The sequence below is a fragment of the Puma concolor genome, chromosome C1, assembly GCF_028749965.1.
Source record: "Puma concolor isolate L17-30 chromosome C1, mPumCon1.1.hap2, whole genome shotgun sequence".
Lineage (NCBI taxonomy): Eukaryota > Metazoa > Chordata > Mammalia > Carnivora > Felidae > Puma > Puma concolor.
Window position 1 is genome coordinate 211636632 of NC_141674.1, and position 19650 is coordinate 211656281.

The following is a 19650-nucleotide window of genomic DNA, read 5'->3' on the forward strand; positions in this document are numbered from 1 at the left end:
AAAGGTGGAATGTTCTCTGTTCTCAGCACCTGCATTTATGCTGCCCAGCGTCTGCCTCACAAACAGATCTTGCCTTCGGGGGGGCAAAGCAGGGTGGGTGGGGGCAGAGGGGTATGCTTCTCTGGTGAAAACCAGCAAAAGGAAAAACTGTAAAAGGCGGTGGTGAGAACATGAAGCAAAGACCCGTCTTCAGACAGAACAATTCTAAGAAAGAATATGATAGCAGTTGAGAATCTCCAAGTTGATTCCTTGACTTCATCTTCCAAGCTGACTGCACAACTCTTAGGAATCATTCTGTCTCCCAAGGGCGTATGTACCTCAGCTTGAAGACCTCTGCTCTCCAGGAGCTGCCAGTGGTAAAAAACTGCCTTGTTCACTGTTTGACCCGGAGCAAGCCTTGGATGAGCACGTGCTGAATCCCACACGTCTGTCGAGCCCAAAACTAGCCATGAACAAGTCATGGAGAATTTATAACTGTTCTCCTAACTAAGTCTCCACAACAGCTGAGCACGTGATGCTCAGGGCCCATGTGACGATCAGCTTGCACCGTGAGCATCGGTGTTGTCAAAACGCAGTCACACAGGTAATCCACAGCAATCCGAGAGGAGTTTCTTCGTTGCAACTGCCTGTGTTAAGAGCATAAAAACTTTTGTCTCAACTGAGCTTCTGACTGCACCAGACAACAAAACAAAAATACTCTCTCGCTCAGAACAGTGTCCTTCTAACCTACCTTCTCAAAAATACATGGCTGTCATCACATAGGACTGGCCAAGGCAGGGAGTTTCCAATGGAGTCTATCATTATTAGCAAAAAAAAAAAAAAAAAAAAAAAAAAAACAAAACTTTGCAACCCAAAGCGCTACGCCTATGCCACCAAGACATATGCAAACAATGCAAACAGCTGCTTTGGGAGATTGCCTACCTAGGAAACTTCTGCCAAGGTTCTGCACCTTTCAAAGGACATGCTTTAGTTTGTCAACTGTTATTCTCAGGAAGGGAGCATTCTCCAGGGGCTGCTGTGTCAGGGCCCACTCAGGTCCGGCCTTCAGCCCAGCTAAGTGAGGGTGCGGCCAGATTTCCAGATTTTCATCAGCCAGCCACGTGGTGGAGGAAGATAACCACCTGACCTAGAGGCAGCCCAACCCAGAGCTTGACCTAGAGCTCTGGCTCAGGGCCGGGGGATACTGCAAACTGGATGGCTCCTCTCAGAGACAGGACTTAGGAAAGGGAAGAAAGGGGCTGGGGGAGGAAGACGCCCCGAAGGAGAGTCAGACATTCGAAGGCTGAAACAGGTCTAGGAGAAGCACAAGCCTGAATTTAGAGGAAACAGATATCCTCAGTAATCATAAAAAATTGGGTTTTTAAGAAAGGAAAATGTGAAAAGAGAAAGACTGATGGTCCATCAGAGAATGAAAGACTAGCTCATTCCCAAGAGCTGCCCCATTTCTGATGCAGGCTTATAGTCTATTCCCTTTATCTGAGCAAACTGACCTGTCCAGCCAAGTCTGATGAAACGCATTGCTCTGCCCCCATAGCTGGTCCCAAGGCTGGACACCCCAACAGGAAGCTCTCTTGGAGGTTCCCCCAGAGGATCCCCCAGAAGATCTCCCCCAAAGATCCTGGATCTCTGAACATCAGCCTCGTTCAACAACCAAAGTAAGGTCCACAGGCTCTTTCCCAGCCTGTATTTATTTCAGTAAGCTCTAGCTTATACAGCAAATATCATTAGCTTCTCTTTTTCCAACTCCCTGGGCTGATTTTTTTTTCACTCCTTTATGAACGTTCCTGGACTCCAATTCCCCTGGGACTCCTCATGAGTCTTTGCTCGATGTTTTCCAAATTCTATGTCTGGGAACAAGATCTGAGACCTTCTAAATCATTATTTCTACTACGGGGAATTTGTTTTCTCTGCAACCCAATCTTGAAAAGAAATACACCCTGCTTGGGTTCTCATCGACCGGGGGATGGGAGCAGGGAATGGTCAAGATTACAGGACCGGATAGCAGGAGACTGAGTATCAGAATCTTCCAGTCGCAAAAAGGTAATATAAGTATGATGTCTTTTCTTTTCCAAAGTAACATTAAGTCTTTGAGCTTTTTTAAATAATAATATTTTTGTTCTTTCAGTGAAATGAATTCCTATTAACTTAATATCTACACGTTCTTTCTTTTGACCTTCTGACACTGAACTATCTGAAGACTCTCCAAGGTGAAATTTTTCTGATAGTCTGAACACCTATTTGTATATACCTTTATCTTTCCAAAATAGAATTCCTAAAGGCTCATCTTTGCAAACAAGTAAGAAAAGGGCCTCGAAGGATAGAAAAGTGCTCCCAGAAAAAGAATGACAATGCTGTGTCCACCTCAGTGGCCGGACATCTCCTTTCGAGGCTTACACTTCCCATGTTAAGAGATGACTCAACCTTTCCCCAACATATAAGCTGCTTATTTGGTTTTGGTATTTAGAAAATCCCATATTCTTGGGTTGACTCTACCTGCAGACGTTGAAAGAGTTCAGGTTGGTTTGAGTTTTTTAGCAAAAACAATCCATCTCAACAAGTAAGTATCACAAGGCTTATAAAGCAGGTCATGAATCTGTGTGGTCCATGAACCACTGGAATGTGGTTGGAGCTTCGTGTTCTCTGAGAAGCAACACGGAAAAACTTTGAGAACTACTCAAGTAAATTCTTGAGAATGACTCTGAGTTCCAACTTGACCAGCATGCTGCTGGATTATGGCCAATCCCGCCCCCACCTTGCCTTCCCTGCAGGTTCAGTTGAATTGTTTAAGAGTGCTATGGAGTCCTCAGTTGACCTTGGAGCTGAATTCGTTAGTCCAAAGCCAACTGGACTATATCTCAGCTAACTTACTATTCTGCCAACATAGGCTTTTATTATCATTTTCTCCTTGAGGACTCCTCCCAATATCAACAGAAAAGTTGACAACAACCATAATAATGTCACTGCTTGGGAACCGCATGGAGGTGATATATGTTCCAAAAATACACAATGGATTTTCAAAACCAGATGGGCCCTCACCTCCAAGCTAAGAATGACATTCTTGACTCAAAATGCTGTATGTCTCATGTCAAAAATACTAATCCCCCAGGTTTCTCTAGGTCTGTGATTTTCCCCTCTGGGCAGGGCCGGGTGACTCTATCTGAATTCTCTGGACCTTTCAGACCTCTGGGAACTGCCTTTGTGTTGAGCTCTGGCAGTAACACCCCATAATCCCAACAGGCAGGGCCCACCCGTACTGTGAGGCTGACGTGTGCCTTTGGTGACTTCTCCCCTCCTCCACAGAGACAATCTGCCTTCTTCTCCTGGTCCATGCATCTCACGGTTAGGGATAACAGCAGGCTCTGGAGTTAGAAAGCCTTGTGCTCAGATCTTGACCACTTAGCCTTGTAACCCTGAGCAAGTACATAACTCCTCTGAGCTTCTGACTTCTCAGCATGTGAAATTAATCCCTGAGAGAATTACATGAGTCTACGCTAGTGCCTAGCACAGTGCCTGACATGTGATAGTAGTTAAAAAAATGTTTGTTTCCTTCCTTCCTAATACCCTGTAGGAGAAAAAGAGCTCCCATGCACAACATATTAGAGAAGGGTTAGAAAATTGGGAACTGGAAGCCCGGGCAAAACTCAGGAAGAGGCCAAGATTGGTCAGGAGAGGCAAAAAGATCTGGGGGAAAGAAAAGAGGAATAAGCTATGACAGACCCTCCCAAAGTACCTATTAAACATAAGGACAGGGGCGCCTGGGTGGCTCAGTTGGTTGAGTGTCCGACTCTAGATCTCGGCTCAGGTCACCATCTCACGGCTCATGAGCTTGAGCCCCACATCTGGCTCTACGCTGATGGCGTGACAGAGGGATCCTGTCTCCTTCTCTCTCTGCCCTTCCCCCACTCTCTTGCTGTCATTCTCCCTCTCTCAAAATAAATAAATAAAAATTTGAAAAAAAACATGGAGAGAGAAATTATGGAGGGAGATGAAGAATCTTCAGTTAGTGGAGAATCACAGAGTTAACATAAGTTGGAGAAGACCTTAGGAAAAGGCTGGCATTGGGGTTTATCAACCAGAAAGACAGGTCCTTCTGGTATCACTGTTGCTGCAGTTCCCTCTAACCCCTGCCCCACTACACACACACACACACACACACACACACACACACACACACACACACACTTCTTAGCCCTCCTTCTCCTCTTCTGCTTTCCTTTCTCCTCCTCTTCGCCATCATCACAATAGTCACCAACACCACGACCATAAGAAAGTATAGGGGCACTTGGGTGGCTCCATCAGTTGAGCGTCTGACTTCGGCTCAGGTCATAATCTCACAGTTCATGGGTTCAAGCCCCGCATCAGGCTCCCTGCTGACATCTCAGAGCCTGGAGCCTGCTTCGGATTCTGTGTCTCCCTCTCTCTCTGCCCCTCCCCAGTCTGCACTCTTCTCTCTCTCTCTCTCAAAAATAAATAAACATAATTTTTTTTTTTTAGAAATTATAATGAGCAGCATTGCCAGAGGACCACCTATATGCTAAGCACTGCTAAGGGCTTAACACAGAGCTGCAACCTTCACAGTAACCCTGAGTTAAATATTATGATTACTTCTTTTACAAGTAAGTCACACACGCAGTAAGTGGCATACCCAGGATTCAAACTCCAAAGACTTCCTTATTAGCCATGACACAACACAGCTTCAAAATTCATGAAAATTCATGGATGAGTTTCAGGAATTCATCTCTAAGAACAACTTTAGCCTTCAATAATAGCAGCAGCAGGGAGAGTCATTTCTGAATGTAATGGGAACACTATGATACAAAGACATTCAGCTTCCCATGAAACACCGAAAACTTGAATTTTTCTTGTGTGAAGGTCTGTATGTTTGGGATCGCAAATCTAGAAACTTCTATAGGACAGTTGGAAATCTTAAAGGGCATCGTTTCTCACTAAAACGTAGGAAAGTTGAATATTCAAACATTTAAGGTAGCCATGTAGGCGAAGAAAGAAAGAAAGAAAGAAAGAAAGAAAGAAAGAAAGAAAGAAAGAAAGAAAAGAAAAGAAAAGAAAAGAAAGAAAGAAAGATTTCACAAAATGTGTCCAAATGAACTTTAAAGGTAAACAAAGTAGGGTGAGTGTGCAGTTGGTTCCAAGACAGGAGGAAAGCTTTGTCTTGGTGAGAAGGAGCACAGTAGTCATGTGAGTCTTGTACCTTTTCTGAGGAGAGCTTAACTATCTCCTTTTCCTCTGGCTGCATTTCTGTCTTCTACCCAGTGTCCATCTGCCTTGTGTCTGGCAGGAGCTGGCTCCTAGAAACTCAGAATCTCCTACTGGGTCTCTCCTTTGGGGCAAGACCTGGAACTAGACTCTTCTCGGGATGCTTCTGACCTCTGGAACCTAATAAACGTTTCAAGGGCATCCCTCAAACCTAGGCTTCAAAGCTAGCCCATCCCACAGGTTGCTGCAGACCATAAAACACATTCAGTGTTTCTGTGTGGACATTATGCACCAGTAAATAACTGCTCAAAGCCAAGACAGCATGCTAGGTATGGGAAGAGGATATCATGTGGGCAGAGTGGCCGAGATGACTAACAGCTGGAAGTTTCACGAAAACATAAAGAATTCTATTATTAAAGTAACATTGTCTCCGTGTTCTAAAATTGGAAAGTGAGATTTTTTTTCCAAACTTCAGAAATTAAGGTAAGAAGAGGTCTATATTAATTTTTTACAACAAAAGTATTAAGCATGTGTAAAAAATAAAATAGTACACAGAATTTTGACTATACATGAAAATTATAAGATTTGTAAATTCAAGTCAACTAAAAATGTAATAATGTTTAAAATTTGAAGTGAATTTCAGTTAACTTGCCTGGCATTCGCCAGAAAGTTTTTTTCTGGAATCAACTCCATATACTTTTGGTACAACGTAAATAAATACCTATGATTTTGTTCATTCAAGAAATCTCTATCCATCTCCCATTTTGTATCAAATACCATGCTAGGCCCTGTAGATACTAAAATGAATTTTCTTTACCTGAAGTAATCAATATTACTTTTAAGTAGATCGGGGAAAGTTAAAGATGTGTATTGTAATCACTAAAGTAACCACTAAAAACAATTCAGAAAGATATAAGTAGAAGCCAATGAAAAATTAAAATGGAATACTAAAAAAATTGAATAACATAAAAGAATCCCCAAAAAAGGAACTGAGACAGAAAATAAATGGAGAAATGGCAGACCTAACTATAATCCTATCAACTAGTTTATATGAAAATATACTAAAAATTCCTACTAAAAGGCAAAGACTGCCATACTTGATTTAAAAAAGAAAAAGCCAACTATATGCCATAAAATACACACTTTAAATAAAAAGACACAAATATATTGAAAGCAAAGGCCAGGAAAACATCTCCCACACAAATAGTGCATACAAGAAAGGCAGACTGGCTATGCCAATGGCACATAAGAGATTTGAAAATCTCTTATGCAACACGATACGGATCAGAAAGTTAATATACCAGAAAGCAACACATATCATAAATATAGGGACTTAGTAGCAGAACTTCAAAATACGGGAAGCAAAAATTGGAAAACTAAAAAAAGAAATAGATAATTTTTCAAACATACTTGGGACACTAACTCTTCTCTTGATATTTGATAGAACAAGGTAGAAAGTATCAGTCAAGACACAGAAGATCTGAAGAACACCATCAACCACCCTGCCCTAATTTATATATATAAAAGACTACACCCAACAACTACTGAATATATATTCTTTCCCCCACGTGGATGTAGTGTGTTTACCAAGATAGACCATACACTGGAACATGAAACAATCTCAATAGATTCCAAAAGATTGAAATCTTGTGGAGAATTGAATTCAGACTCAACTTCATAAACCACCTAGGAAATTTCCAAATATTTGGAAATTAACACACTCCAAATAACCCATGAGTCAAAGAAAATATTTTGAACTGAGTGATAATGAAAACAACACATCAAAATTTATGGGATATAACTTACCCAACAGAGGCAAAGAAAATATATCTATAAATGTTCATATTAGGAAAGAAGAAAAGTCTAAATCAATTATCTAAGCTCCTATTCTGGAAAATGAGGAAAAGAAGAACAAATTAATCAAAGCTAAGAAATAATAAAGGTAGAACAGGAACTCAACAGAAGAAAAAGCATTCAAGCAATAGAGAACAATGAATGAAACTCTAACCTTGGCTCTTCAGTTTTTAAAAAGGTAAATAAAATTGATCAACTTGATAAATTACCATTGTCAAAAATGACAAAGGGGAAAACATGACAGATCTACAGGTATTAAAAAGATCAGGGGGGCCTGGGTGGCTCAAGTCGGTTAAGAGTCCGACTTCAGCTTAGGTCATGATCTCACAGTTCATGGGTTCAAGCCCTGCGTCAGGCTCTGTGCTGACAGCTCAGAGCCTGGAGCCTGCTTCTGATTCTATGTCTCCCTCACTCTCTGCCCCTCCCCCGCTTGTGTGTGTGTGTGTGTGCTCTCTCTCTCTCTCTCTCTCTCTTTCTCAAAAATAAACATTAAAAATGTTTTTAAAAAGATCAGAATCTTCTGAACAATTATATACTAATACATTTGATAATGTATAAAAAATGAACACATTCCAAGAAAGATGAAAATTATCAAAACTGACACAGGAAGCAACAGAAAATCTGCATAGCCCTATATCAGTTAAATTCACGATAATTAAATGAAATTCAAAACCTTCCACAAGGAAAACTCCAGGGTCAGCTGGCTTCACCGGTGAATTCTATCAAATATTTAAGGAAGAAATGACATCAATTCTTCAAATACTCTTACAGAAAATAGAAGATAGAATGCTAGGCAACTCATTTTATGAGGTAAGTATTATTCAAATACCAACTAGATGAGGATATTACAAGACAACTATAGATCAATACCCCTCATGAATGTAGACACCACTGTCCTTAACACGACGTGAGCTGATCAAATACACATATATGTAAGTTCAAATTATCTAGGACAGCATAAGCTATTTTTTAAAAAACGAACAACAAAGTTGGAGAACTTGCATACCCTGATTTCAAGAACCTGCTCGAAAGCTATAGTACTAAGGAAATGTAACATTGGTGAAAGAAGAGACAGGTATATGAGAGGAACAAATAAAAGACCCAAATATAGACAATTAATTGATTTTCTATTAAAATCAAGACGATTTAGTGGAGAAAGAGAAGTCTTTTCAACAAATGGTGCTGGGACAGCTGGATATCCGTATAAGAAAAGCAAATTTAAAACAGATCCTGGGGCTCCTGGGTGGCTCAGTCGGTTAAGCATCCAACTTCGGTTCAGGTCATGATCTCTTGGCTCATGGGCTCGAGCCCTGCATTGGGCTCAGTGCTGACAGCTCAGACCCTGGAGCCTGCTTCAGATTTTGTCTCTCTCTCTCTCTCTCTCTCTCTCTCTGCTCCTCCCCTGTTTGCGCTCTGTCTCTGTCTCTCAAAAATGAACAAACATTGAAAAAACATTGTTTTAATAATAAAATAATATATATATATATAAACAACTAATATAACTCAACAGTAAGAAGAGGAACATTTTTTTTTATTTTTTATTCTTAAGCTTGTTTATTTATTTGAGAGAGAGCTCAAGCTCGAGGGAGAGTTCGAGAGAGAGCAGGGGAGGAACAGAGAGAGAGGGAGAGAGAAATCCAAGCAGGCTCCACAGTGTCAGTGCAGAGCCCAACACAGGGGCTCGATCTCACGAACCATGAGATCATGACCTGAGCCGAAATCAAGAGATGGACACTTAACCGACTGAGCCACCCAGGCACCCCAAACAATCAATGTTTTTAAAATGGGGAATAGATTTGAACAGACACCTCAGAAAAGAAGTTCTACGAATGGTTAAGAAGTACATGAAACGAGGTTGAGCATCATGAGTTATCAGGCAAATGAAAAAAAAAACACATTGACACACCACTGTATAACCATCAGAATAAAACTAAGACGGGGCGCCTGGGTGACTCAGTCAGTTGAGCGTCCAGACTCTTGATTCCAGCTCAGGTCATGATCTCGCCGTCATGGGATCCAGCCTCACGTCGGGCTCCATGCTGACAGCATGGAGCCTGCTTAGGATTCTCTCTCTTCCTTTCTCTCTGCCCTTCCTCTGCTCGTGCTCTCTCTCTCTCTCTCTCTCTCTCTCTCAAAATAAAGTTAAAAAAAAAAGAATAAAATTAAAAAGATTGAGGATACCAAAAGAATGTGTCAGAAATATATGCAGGAGCTAGAGCTCTCACACATTGTGGAGGAGAACAGAGAATGTGGGGGAGAACACGGAATGCGGGTGAGAACACAGAATCCAGGTGAGAACACAGAATGATACAACTACTTTGGAAAACAGCTTCTTTTGTAATTAAACATACACCTACCCTGTGGTCTAGCCATGTCACTTCTAGGCATTTATTCAAGAGCACCGGAAGCACATGGGCACACAAGCCTTGCGCACAAGTATCCACAGCCGCTTTATTTGTAACAGCCCCCTAACTGGAGACAAATCAAATGTCCAACCGCTGGTAAACGGCGTTTGAAAAGCTGATAGGCATCCGGTGGAAGCTACAGGAACAAACTGCTGTTACACACGGCACGGAGGGATCTCACCAGCATTCCGCTGAGTCAAAGAAGCCAGACACAAAGGGGACGCACTGTTTGATTCCATTTGTATAAAATTCCAGAAAATGCCAAGCAATCTACAGTGACAGAAAGCAGATCGATGTTTGCCTGGGGACGGGAGTGGCGAGAGATGGGCTGCAAAGGGGCAGCAAGCCAGAGAAAAGCTCTGCGTCGTGACTGTGGTGTGGGTGGCACGGGATGAATGCACCTGTGAAGCTCCTCGCGTCGTGTACTTTCGATAGGTACTGACTGTTTCTTGTACAAAAATCACAACTCAGTAAATTAATTTTGCATCTATTATGTTAAAAAAAAACATCACCTTCTGTACCCGCCCTCAAAGGCCTTGTAATCCAGAAAAGTAAAATGCAGTACAAAAAGTTGATTTTAGACCACCCTGTTCTATTCTAAGAAGCGTGGAATCAGCTGCAAAGCAGACAAAGAAGGGTTTCTGGAGGCTTTAAAGTAAGCAAGTGCTACGATGTAGATGATGGGCATTACTAACATTCACCAAATATTTCCAGCCCTCTTTGCAGGCGTGTGGTAGTCTTTCCCCATCCCTTACAAAATGAAGTGTGGTCAAGTGACCACTTTGGCCAATGAAACGCCAGTTTAGTATAATGAGTATGAGCCACATCCCTGTGGAAGCTTTCAGAGCAGTTTCTTACTTGACACATCCTCTCCCCCTTCTGAGATGAGAGAACATGTTGCATGGGAATTTCCAGGAGGTTCCTGAGTGGCTATCATAAGCAAAGCATCCTCCCCTCTCTCGCCTCCCCACACTCTGGGGTGAATATGTAATGTAAACAGAGAGGGAAAATCTTGTTACTGGAAGCCTCTGAAATTTGGGGACTGTTTCTAACTGTTCCAAAAGCAATCGGTCTTTTCCCATACGACGTGCAATTTTAAGTGGAACTCCGACAATGTCTTAGAAGATGGGTTTCAGAGGGAACTTGCAAGGCACTGGCTAGAAGGCTACCGTAATCCATGGATGGTAAGTGCAGGAACTGGGTAGGAGCTTAGAAAAGCAGTGAAGGAATCCAGAGATGTAAAATGGAAAAGAGCTGACAGGAGTTGATAATGACTCTGAGACTCAAAAACAACCTAAACGTCTGTTTTCGAGGTGCTGCAAAGAGAAGGTTTTTGAAACAAAAGGGATGGCTAAATGGGGAGATGAAGCAAAAAAAAAAAAAAAAAAAAAAAGATTAAGGAAAGGAGGAGCTACGGCCACCTCATCGAAAGCAGAGGCACATCCCTGTACAATAAAGGCTATAGAAAGATCAGGAACTTTGGAAGAAAACAGACCTGGGTGTGAATCCTGAGGCAACTGGTTACATCACTTAAGTCGTTCATTTACCAACAGTAAAGAACGCCAAAAGGACCCCTACCCTCACGGGGCTTACACTCAAAGGGAAGGAAGTGACCACTATATATTTAAGTACCGTGTAGAAAACCCACATGATGTTGTCATTATGGAAAAGGGGCAAAATAATAACATAAGGCTTGTCAAAACGACCACTTCATTTTGTTCAAAACTTTCATCTGCCATCAACATCAAAAGTAGAGACCTCTGTATCCTTTGTACGTACAAAAAGAGCCATCCCCCACTTTCCTTCTACTTTACCACATTTTAAGAACCAACGGTGAAAAATCAAGTCCCTTCACCCCAAGAATTCTGGTTTACTGACACTACCTAGTGAGTGTACCAAACATTTTGTGTGTCTATGTGTGTCTGGGTGTGACTATTTTTTTTTTAATTGAAGTACAGTTGACACAGAATATTACATTAGTTTCAGGTATACAACACTGTACCAAAGGAGAGTGTATGTATGTGGTGGGGAGGTGAGGGATGGGTGGTAAAATCTGGCTTTTAGACAAGCCACTTCTCAAAGTTTAATGTGAGGAGGAATCAGTGGGAGACCTTGGTGAATGCAGGCTCTGATTCAATGGGTCTGGGGTAGCGCCTAGGATTCTGCATTTTTTTTTTTTTTTTTGAGTAGGGTCCATGCCCAACACGGGGCTCGAACTCCCAACGCTGAGATCTAGAGTCACATGTTCTGCTGACTGAGCCAGCCAGGTGCCCTGAGACTCTGCATTTGTAACCAGCTCTCCAGAATGCCGAAGCTACTGCTCTCAGGATGCCAAGTAACATTGTTCTAGATGCCTTAGTAGTGGGTTGACCTCAAGGGAGCTAGTGGGGCGTGTTTGACCCTTGCCCTTTCCTACTGAGGAACTCCTACTCCTACTGAGTTGAGAAGAGCATCTCTATCTTGTGCCGCCATTTCTAATCGCGTTCACCCTACTTTCCTTTATGCGCCTGGAGAATCAGATCCCAAAATGTGCTTGTTTGGGGAAGACCCTGGACAAAGAGCTTCTAATGCCTTGCTGCACTGGATTCCTACAGCTCCTTGAGGTGGGGAGCATGATTACGCCCATTTTACAGAAGAGAAGACGCCATCCCAGATAGTTTAGCTCACACTAGCAGGTATGGAAAGGACTCAAAATCCAGAGTCTACCCCAGAGACCAAGCTCTTAACAACTGCTTCCTCCTTACCGTGTTTACATCACAGGTTTCTTTCCTGCTCTGTTGCAGCATCAGAAGCGACTTGCAGTTGATGGCTGCCTCCCATTTCAAAGTCGACAAAGCCAAGTCTGATCTTCTTTCAAAATGACTTGGTTTCAGGAAAAGGAATTGAAATCCAAAATGGAGAAATCTTCTGGAATTAAAAGAGAGGGGATTCAGCACTAGCATTGAGGGGGTTTTTTTGTTTTGATTTTTTTTTTTTTTTTTTTTTTGTCTACGAAGTAATGTGAGTTCATAGAATATTATCATACATCTTTTGGAATTCTTGGACACTCATATTTCATCAACTGAGCACCTGATGTCCTACCTAACAAGGGTGCCAGGAGGAGGTTCCTTAAGAGCCTTCCCTGTCAATAGGGAGAAGCTACTCCGTACCACAATGCAACATTATGTGTGCTAAAGAGTTTAACATATGTCCTTTGGATTTTTCTACAAAGAAGAGACCCTAATTCAATTCAGCTAACCAAAGTTTGCATGTAAAACAGTAGCTCTCAAACACAGTTGCACACGGGAATTTCCAGGGAATTTTACAGCACACCTGAGTCCTACCCGTGAAAGGTCTGGTGTGACTGGCTTGGGATGCATTGGGTATCAGGATTTTTAGAACTTCTTAGGAGCTTCTAATGCACAGCCACAGTTGACAATCGCTGGCATGAAAAACAGAGGGAAGACGGTAAAATTCACTCTCCAGCCAAAAAAAAAAAAAAAAAAAGGGTGGGGGGGAAGAGGAGATGTCTTCATCCATCCGCTGTTAGGGTTTTGCCTACGTACATGGCTACATAGGTCTAACACAATAATCAACCCTATTCTAAGTGCCAGCAAGTGGTTCCCCACAATCACTGACCAAACCACACATTTCACACTTGGCATTTGATGGCCATCTACTGCAGATGTCAGCAACACTGCCCCAAAGCAGGGGCGCTTAACATGGAGACGGAATTCAGGTGGCCTGTTGAACGTATGGCAACAAAAAGCCCATGTCCCTTTTCTCTAACCTTTCCTGGAAGTTCCCCATTTCCGGCAGTGATGAATACAGGCTACAAACTACAATAGCATGGGCACTTCTTGGGAGTTTGCATCCGCTAATACTTTCACATCTTAGTTTTGCCGTCACCACTACTGGAGATTACAGTTGTTGAACGGATCTGCCGTTAGACAGAGGGGTGTTCAGTGCAACGATAAGGTTGCACCTCTGCGGTTGTATCACCACTTTGATGCTCTGATTTGTACTCCAGTAGAAGTGATTCTGATTTAATTGTATTTTTCTGTATGTAATGACATGATTCCCAGAAGGGATCTAAATGCACCCCCCCCCACCCCCACCCCGGAACCAACGTGGTGAGTGGCACGTCGGTTCACTGATCTGAAGACAGGGCTCTAAGAAGCAAGACCCTGCGCGTTTGTATCCGCGTTCACGAAAGGCCCTCTCAGGAGCTCGACACCCAGGACGAAGTTGGCTCTTGATTTTCCCCTGCGTTTCCGCAGATAAGATTTACCCTGAAAAGCCAGTTCAACGTAGCAGAGAATAGGATGGGCTTTCTCTTTCCCCTCAGCTGCCTCCTGCTCTTGGCATTCCCGAGTGCCCAGACTGCCAGGCTGGTAACTCGAGCCTCCAAATTAATCAACACACAGCGCCCAGTTCAAGCCCAGGCAGACAAGCCCGGGAGCCAGACAAGCTCTCCTCTGGTGACCCCGGGGCCCCAACCCCGCAGCCCCTCCCGCCACCCTCACAGGCCACGCTTCCTCCACTGCCTGCCCCCGCCCCGCACTCCCCAGGGCAGGTGCCCGGGGCCTGGTGGGGGGGGGGGGGGGGCGGGCTGCGGTGGCCCCGACTGGGCGATGGGCGTCTTACCTCGCGGGGGGACGCTCGCCGCGCCGGAAGCCGCCCGGTCGCAGCCCGCGCGGCGCGCACGTCCCGGTTCCGCCGCGTCCGAACCCACGCGCGACCCGGCGGCCTGGTCCCTGCGCTTTCACGGCCCCGCGCGGCGGCTGCACGTTGGCGGCGGGTGGAGAAGCGGCGAGAGGGCACCGCCGCGGGAGCCGAGAGCAGGCAGGGCCGCCCGAGTGCCGACGCCCGGCGCGCCTCCCGCTTAATCTGGGCACGGCCGCTGGCCACTCCCCCCACCCCGCTCCGCCGCCTCCCCAACGCACACCCCCAAATTCCCCACCTCCGACCCGCGCCCCCCAGGCCCCGCCCCGGCCCCAGGACCTCGGGAGCATCCTCTCCGAACCCCTTACCCTGGATCCGCGCCCACCTGCCCCGCCGCGCGCGGCCTCCGCTGCGCTCCTGGGCACGGTGCCCGGCTCGGAGGGACATTGCCTGGTGAGTTGAAGGGGAGGGGGGACGAGGGCGGGACCTGCGCCACTTCTTCCCTCCCTTGGAGCCGCAGTCAAAAGCCTCAGTGGGCAGGGACGGACGGCGCGGCTGAGCCCTGCAAAACCCGCCCCCGGCGGGCTGGCGAGGCGAGCTTCACAGCCGGGCTCCCCAACCCGCGCCGCGCGAGGGACGCGGTGGCCGCAGAGCCTGCGGGTCACTGGACACGCCGGGGCTCTGAGCCGGCGCCCACCATGCGCTCCGGGACGGCGCGGAGGCCGCCCGCGCTGCTGCTGCAGCTCCTGCTGGTGCTCCTGGCGGCGGCGCCCACGACAGGCAAGGTGAGTGCGGGGCGGCGCGACCCCCCAGCCCCGCGTTCCGGGGACGCGCGGGCCCCACCCGCGGGGCGCAGTCCTGGGAGTCCCTGCCCGGTGCGCGCGTGCCTGGGCAGGCAGCGTGGGGATGCGAGCGAGCGGGGATGCCGGGGGAAACAGGTGGAATACGCTGGAAGAAGGCTACTTGGGAAAGGCGGGGAGCAAGCTGGTCTGGTTCCCTAGGAGCCAGGGATACTGGGGAAAGTCTCCAGAGGTAGATGATAGATAAGTAGATAGATAGATAGATAGATAGATAGATAGATAGATAGATAGATAGATAGACAGACAGACGTGGGTAGATAATGGCCAGGGATGAGAACACCGGATATAGAGACATGCGATGTCACACTGGTGAATCAGAGCAGGCAGCATGGCCTGGCAGAGAGCACAGAGGGCCCCAGCCCTGACATTTCTTAGTTGTCACCTCACACTGAACTCTGACCTCTCTGGGGTTCGGTTTCCCCCTCGTTCGAACTCCCACTCCAGTGTTCTGTCAGCACTGTTGGGAAAAGCTAATGCCGTCACTGAAAAGTTAGTAGCACCTTAGAAATAAAACTCATGTTAGGATGAATTAAGCAGTCTGTCACTTTGATTTTAACTCATAACTTGAGAGATCCCAGATTCACTTAAAAGCACTCCATACTTCTTACTCTTTGCAATTAAAGATGAACTGGGTGTCCTCCAAAGTGTTTTGATTCCTAGTTTGACTTACTTGAACTCGGTGGAAGTGAAATTTAACTTCTCAGATGACTTTTGTGATTTTTACACGTAAAAAGTTAATTTGGGTGTTAAGGCAGCGTCAGTGTCATTCCCATGGATGAGCAGTTTTACAATTTCATGATTGAGATTGTAATTGGAGGTCAGTAGTCACATAAATAAATGTTACCTATAAAGATCGTTAGACTCTATGACCACATGTTATCTATTTTTTCTTTTAAATTAAGACACGAGAGATGAAGCTAAAACCCTCTTTGGCATCTTCATACCTCTTTCCCTCCCTGTCCAAACAAAGGTCATCCACTGACCACTTCGTGTTTCTTTGTGGACATTTTCTGTGCATTTACATACTAAACAGACTCACAAACAACATGTAATTTTATTGGTGGTTTTTAACATAACTGATATCATGCTATATGTATCCTTTTGCAACCTACAGATCTGTCCATGTTAGTATTTAGTTAATTAATTTATTTTAAGTTTATTTTGTGTGTGAGAGAGAGAGAGAGAGCATGAGAGGGGAGAGGGAGAGGGGTGTAGAGAGGGAGAGATAGAATATCAAGCAGGCTCCATGCTGCCAGCACAGAGCCTGACAGGGGCTCGATCTCACTAACCATGAGATCATGATCTGAGCTGAAATCAAGAGTTGGGAGCTTAACCAACTGAGCCACCCAGGCGCCCCTGTCCATGTTAGTATTTAAGATAGATTTACTTCTTTTTCTTTTTGCCCTGTTGCATGACTTTCCACAATATATGAATATGCCAAAGTTAATTGAATCATCCCCCTGTTAATTTACACTTAGGTGACTTAGTGTTTTACATTCTAAAGGATTTTGTGAGCCATGTAATCTCTTCATGTAGCTGGTTCTAACAAAAATGCACTTTGCATAGACTAGGAATGCCCAACCCAATACTTCTGAGCATGCTATAGTAATCTCATTTAAGTCAATGTAGATTGTCTACCAACTTTAATACAGGAGCAAATAAGTCCAACAAGCAAGAAACCTAAAGGGAGTATATGTTGTGGGAAGTGTATGTTGAGGCAGAGGTCCAGAGCAGGGTTTGCACATCCTTCCAGACTCCAAAGAAGAGGTGAGGTTGGGGAAGGATGGAGAAAGAGGGGTATGTAACAATCAGCCTGAAAAAGTGATGCTCTATGATCATGCAACCTCTAATTATACCAATTTCTAATTATGTTGTCATATTCCCTTATTCTTTTTTTTACATGTAAAATTTCTGTCTTGAATTTGGCCAAATCTCGGTGATTTTCTTGCTGATACTACAATTAATTCATTTGTATTATTTTTATCATCACTTGAAGCAAGTCTTTGTTACTATTTATAAGAATTATCCTTTCCATTGCACTTGCTGAATTACATAAAAATTGTCATTAGAAACCATGAAATGTCTGTAGAGAAAAGGAATCATAAGTTAACCAGTAACTCGTCCAAAGAGTGCCAGCCAGCAAGGCTCCCTCCACAGGGTAACTCTGGCATTGGGCAGGGCACTTGACCTCTCTGAACCTCAGTTTTCTCATCTGTAAAATGAGGCTGAAACCTCTGGTGAGGCCAGCAGGTGAGATAATGAGTCAGGCCATGGAGTAGGGGCCAGTCTTCAGGGCCAACCATTTGTGGGCATTCTAGACTCCAAGATCAATAATGCCAGAATCCCTGCTTTTCTCAGCGGAGAAGCAGGGGCAGTTGGGGGGCGGGGGGGGCGTGGTAGTGTCCAATTTCCATTAGAAATCTCTCAAAGTCTAGATGTTAGCAAATAAGTCAAAACTTTACAAAACACACCATGTTTTTTGTAAAGGGCTAAATAAACTTGGGGTCAAATAATGTGTAAGTGCCGGCTAAATTGAGCCTTTGGGCCACGGTATTTATCATCTTGGTGCTACACTGGTTACAAACATCATTTTGCTCTAAATTTCTGCAATTTGATTTTAGCAGTTTCTCAAAACAGGGAGAGACTAGCGATGTTGAGCCCACATTCTGAGTTCAGACTGGGTGGAACTGTCCACCCACACAGTTTGTTCTAAAGTGCCCTGAGTGAAAACCAGTCCCTGGCCTGTCTGTTCAGCTCATCCTCTGGTTCTACCGCCATGGCCAGGCCCAGCTCAGCAACTTGAACCTGGGAGGTACATTGCTGTTGCCTCAGGCAATAAATAGATTTAGGAGATGGGCTGGAGACAGCTCCTCCTTTGATATCTGCAGAAGGTGAGGTTCATGGTTTGAGGTATGGTTTATCATTCTTTTTGCCTTAAAGTTCCAGACAGAGCAGAAATACAGCAAGCAAATATCAGGAGCTGAATAACAGCTACATTTAGGGAAGATGCTTTCTCAACTGGTTTCATGTTTAAATTTTAAGAATGAAGTTGAAACAAACAGAAAGTGTAACAGACACCAATTTATTCACCCCTGAGATTAGGCAAGTATTAATAGGCTTTGACCCGTTTGTTCTCAGGTCTCTCCCTTTAGGGAAAACAACATGTATATATATAAAAAGTCATCCACATGTTCTTTGCCCCCTCTTTTGTGCACAGTTCTGTATTTATCCATTTTGTGTGTGTGTGTGTGTGTGTGTGTGTGTGTGTGTGTGTGTGTGTGTGTGTTAGTCACTATGAAAAATAAATGTTTTCGTTTTGTGGTCCTTCAAATGCAATAAATGGTTTCACATTCATAAGCTTGCTCCCCTCACTCCATATTATGGTTTTGGATTTTATCCATGTTGATACATATAGATGTGATTCATGTATACACATATGGATGTGATGGTTGATGCATAGTATCCAGTTATACAAATAAAGCACAGTCTATTTTTCCATTCCCCCCAGCACAGGAAGTTGGTTTCCATGGTTTTGTTTTACAAAGTCACGACAACATAACTGCTCCGTGTAGGTACCATTGTGACAACTAGATTTGGAATTCCTACGTAGAATTCAAAGGGAAAGCATAATTTAAGTTGCATGAGGAATTGCCAAACAGACTCCAAAATGGTGGAGCCAATAATGTGCCAGAGTATCTGCTTCCCTACATCCTCAGCAAAACTTGATGTGTTTTGATGTTAGTGAGTATGAATAGGATCTTGTTTTGACCAGGGAGCTCGTGTATCTTTTCATGTTTTCGTTGGTGGTTTTTATGTACCTCGGGGTGAACTGCATGGACAGCTCTTTGCCTACTGATCTGTTGTGGCCTTGCGCTTTTTCCTCGCTAATAACTAGGAGTCATTTCTATATTTTGGATGCCACACTTTTGCCATTTAAATGTGCAGCAAGTATGTTATTCCAGTGTCTCATTTATCTTAAATTTAGCTACTGGTGGCTGAACATAGAACTTTTTTTTTCCTCTACAATCTCAAACGTCCCATTTTTCCTTGATGTTTTGTGTTTTGCGTCTCATTAAAGTAATCCTTTTCTTCCCTGGGATTATTAAAATGTTCTCTTATGTCAAGAAAAAGTTTTGTAATGTAACTCCTTTGTATTTAGGACTCTTAATCCTGGAATTGTTTTTCTACTTGAGGAATATGATTTTATCTTTTTCCATATATATGATAAATTGTGCCAACATTATTTATTGAACAGTCCGTTCTTTCCCCCCCACCCCTGCTTTGCAGTGTTACATCTGCAAACATGTACCAAGCACTCATTCATATAGGAGTCTGTTTATATTCATTCATTGGTCTGTTTTTTCAGGGCTTTAACTTCTCACTATGTTTTCAAGTTTTCTGTTTCTTTAATTTCTAAGTATTTGATATTTTTAGTGCTATTGTCAATGTGTTTTTCCCCAAAATTTAATAGCCTAACTATCAAAGATACAGCAAACATGGTTGAATTTTTATTTTGACTTTATTTTTATTGTTTTTTAACATTTATTTATTACTGAGAGACAGACACAGAGCATGAGCAGGGGAGGGGCCAAGAGATGGAGAGACACAGAATCTGAAGCAGGCTTAAGGCTCTGAGCTGTCAGCACAGAGCCCAATACGGGGCTCGAACTCAC

At 44.0% G+C, this 19650-nt stretch overlaps 2 protein-coding genes across 10 annotated transcripts in view; one reads left to right on the forward strand and one right to left on the reverse strand.

Annotated features, from left to right (window-relative positions):
• COL4A4 (collagen type IV alpha 4 chain) overlaps window positions 1–14701 on the reverse strand; it is a 131543-nt gene extending 116842 nt beyond the window's left edge. For 4 of the 8 annotated variants that reach the window (XM_086719787.1, XM_086719790.1, XM_086719784.1 and 1 more), the window contains exons 1-2: window positions 14100–14356; window positions 12218–12380 (exon numbers count right to left, since the gene is read on the reverse strand). The gene's annotated coding sequence lies outside the window, so the exon portion shown is untranslated. Of the gene's footprint in view, window positions 1–317; window positions 627–730; window positions 749–12217; window positions 12381–14099; window positions 14357–14485 lie in introns of those variants that run through there. The other 4 variants (XM_086719785.1, XM_086719786.1, XM_086719788.1 and 1 more) reach the window with 4 other exon arrangements.
• Window positions 14618–19650, forward strand: part of COL4A3 (collagen type IV alpha 3 chain) — a 136570-nt gene continuing 131537 nt past the window's right edge. For both annotated transcript variants that reach the window (XM_086719792.1, XM_086719793.1), the window contains exon 1: window positions 14618–14902. In XM_086719792.1, the coding sequence (XP_086575918.1) occupies window positions 14816–14902 (87 nt within the window). In that variant the 5' untranslated portion in view covers window positions 14618–14815. The remainder of the gene's footprint in view (window positions 14903–19650) is intronic.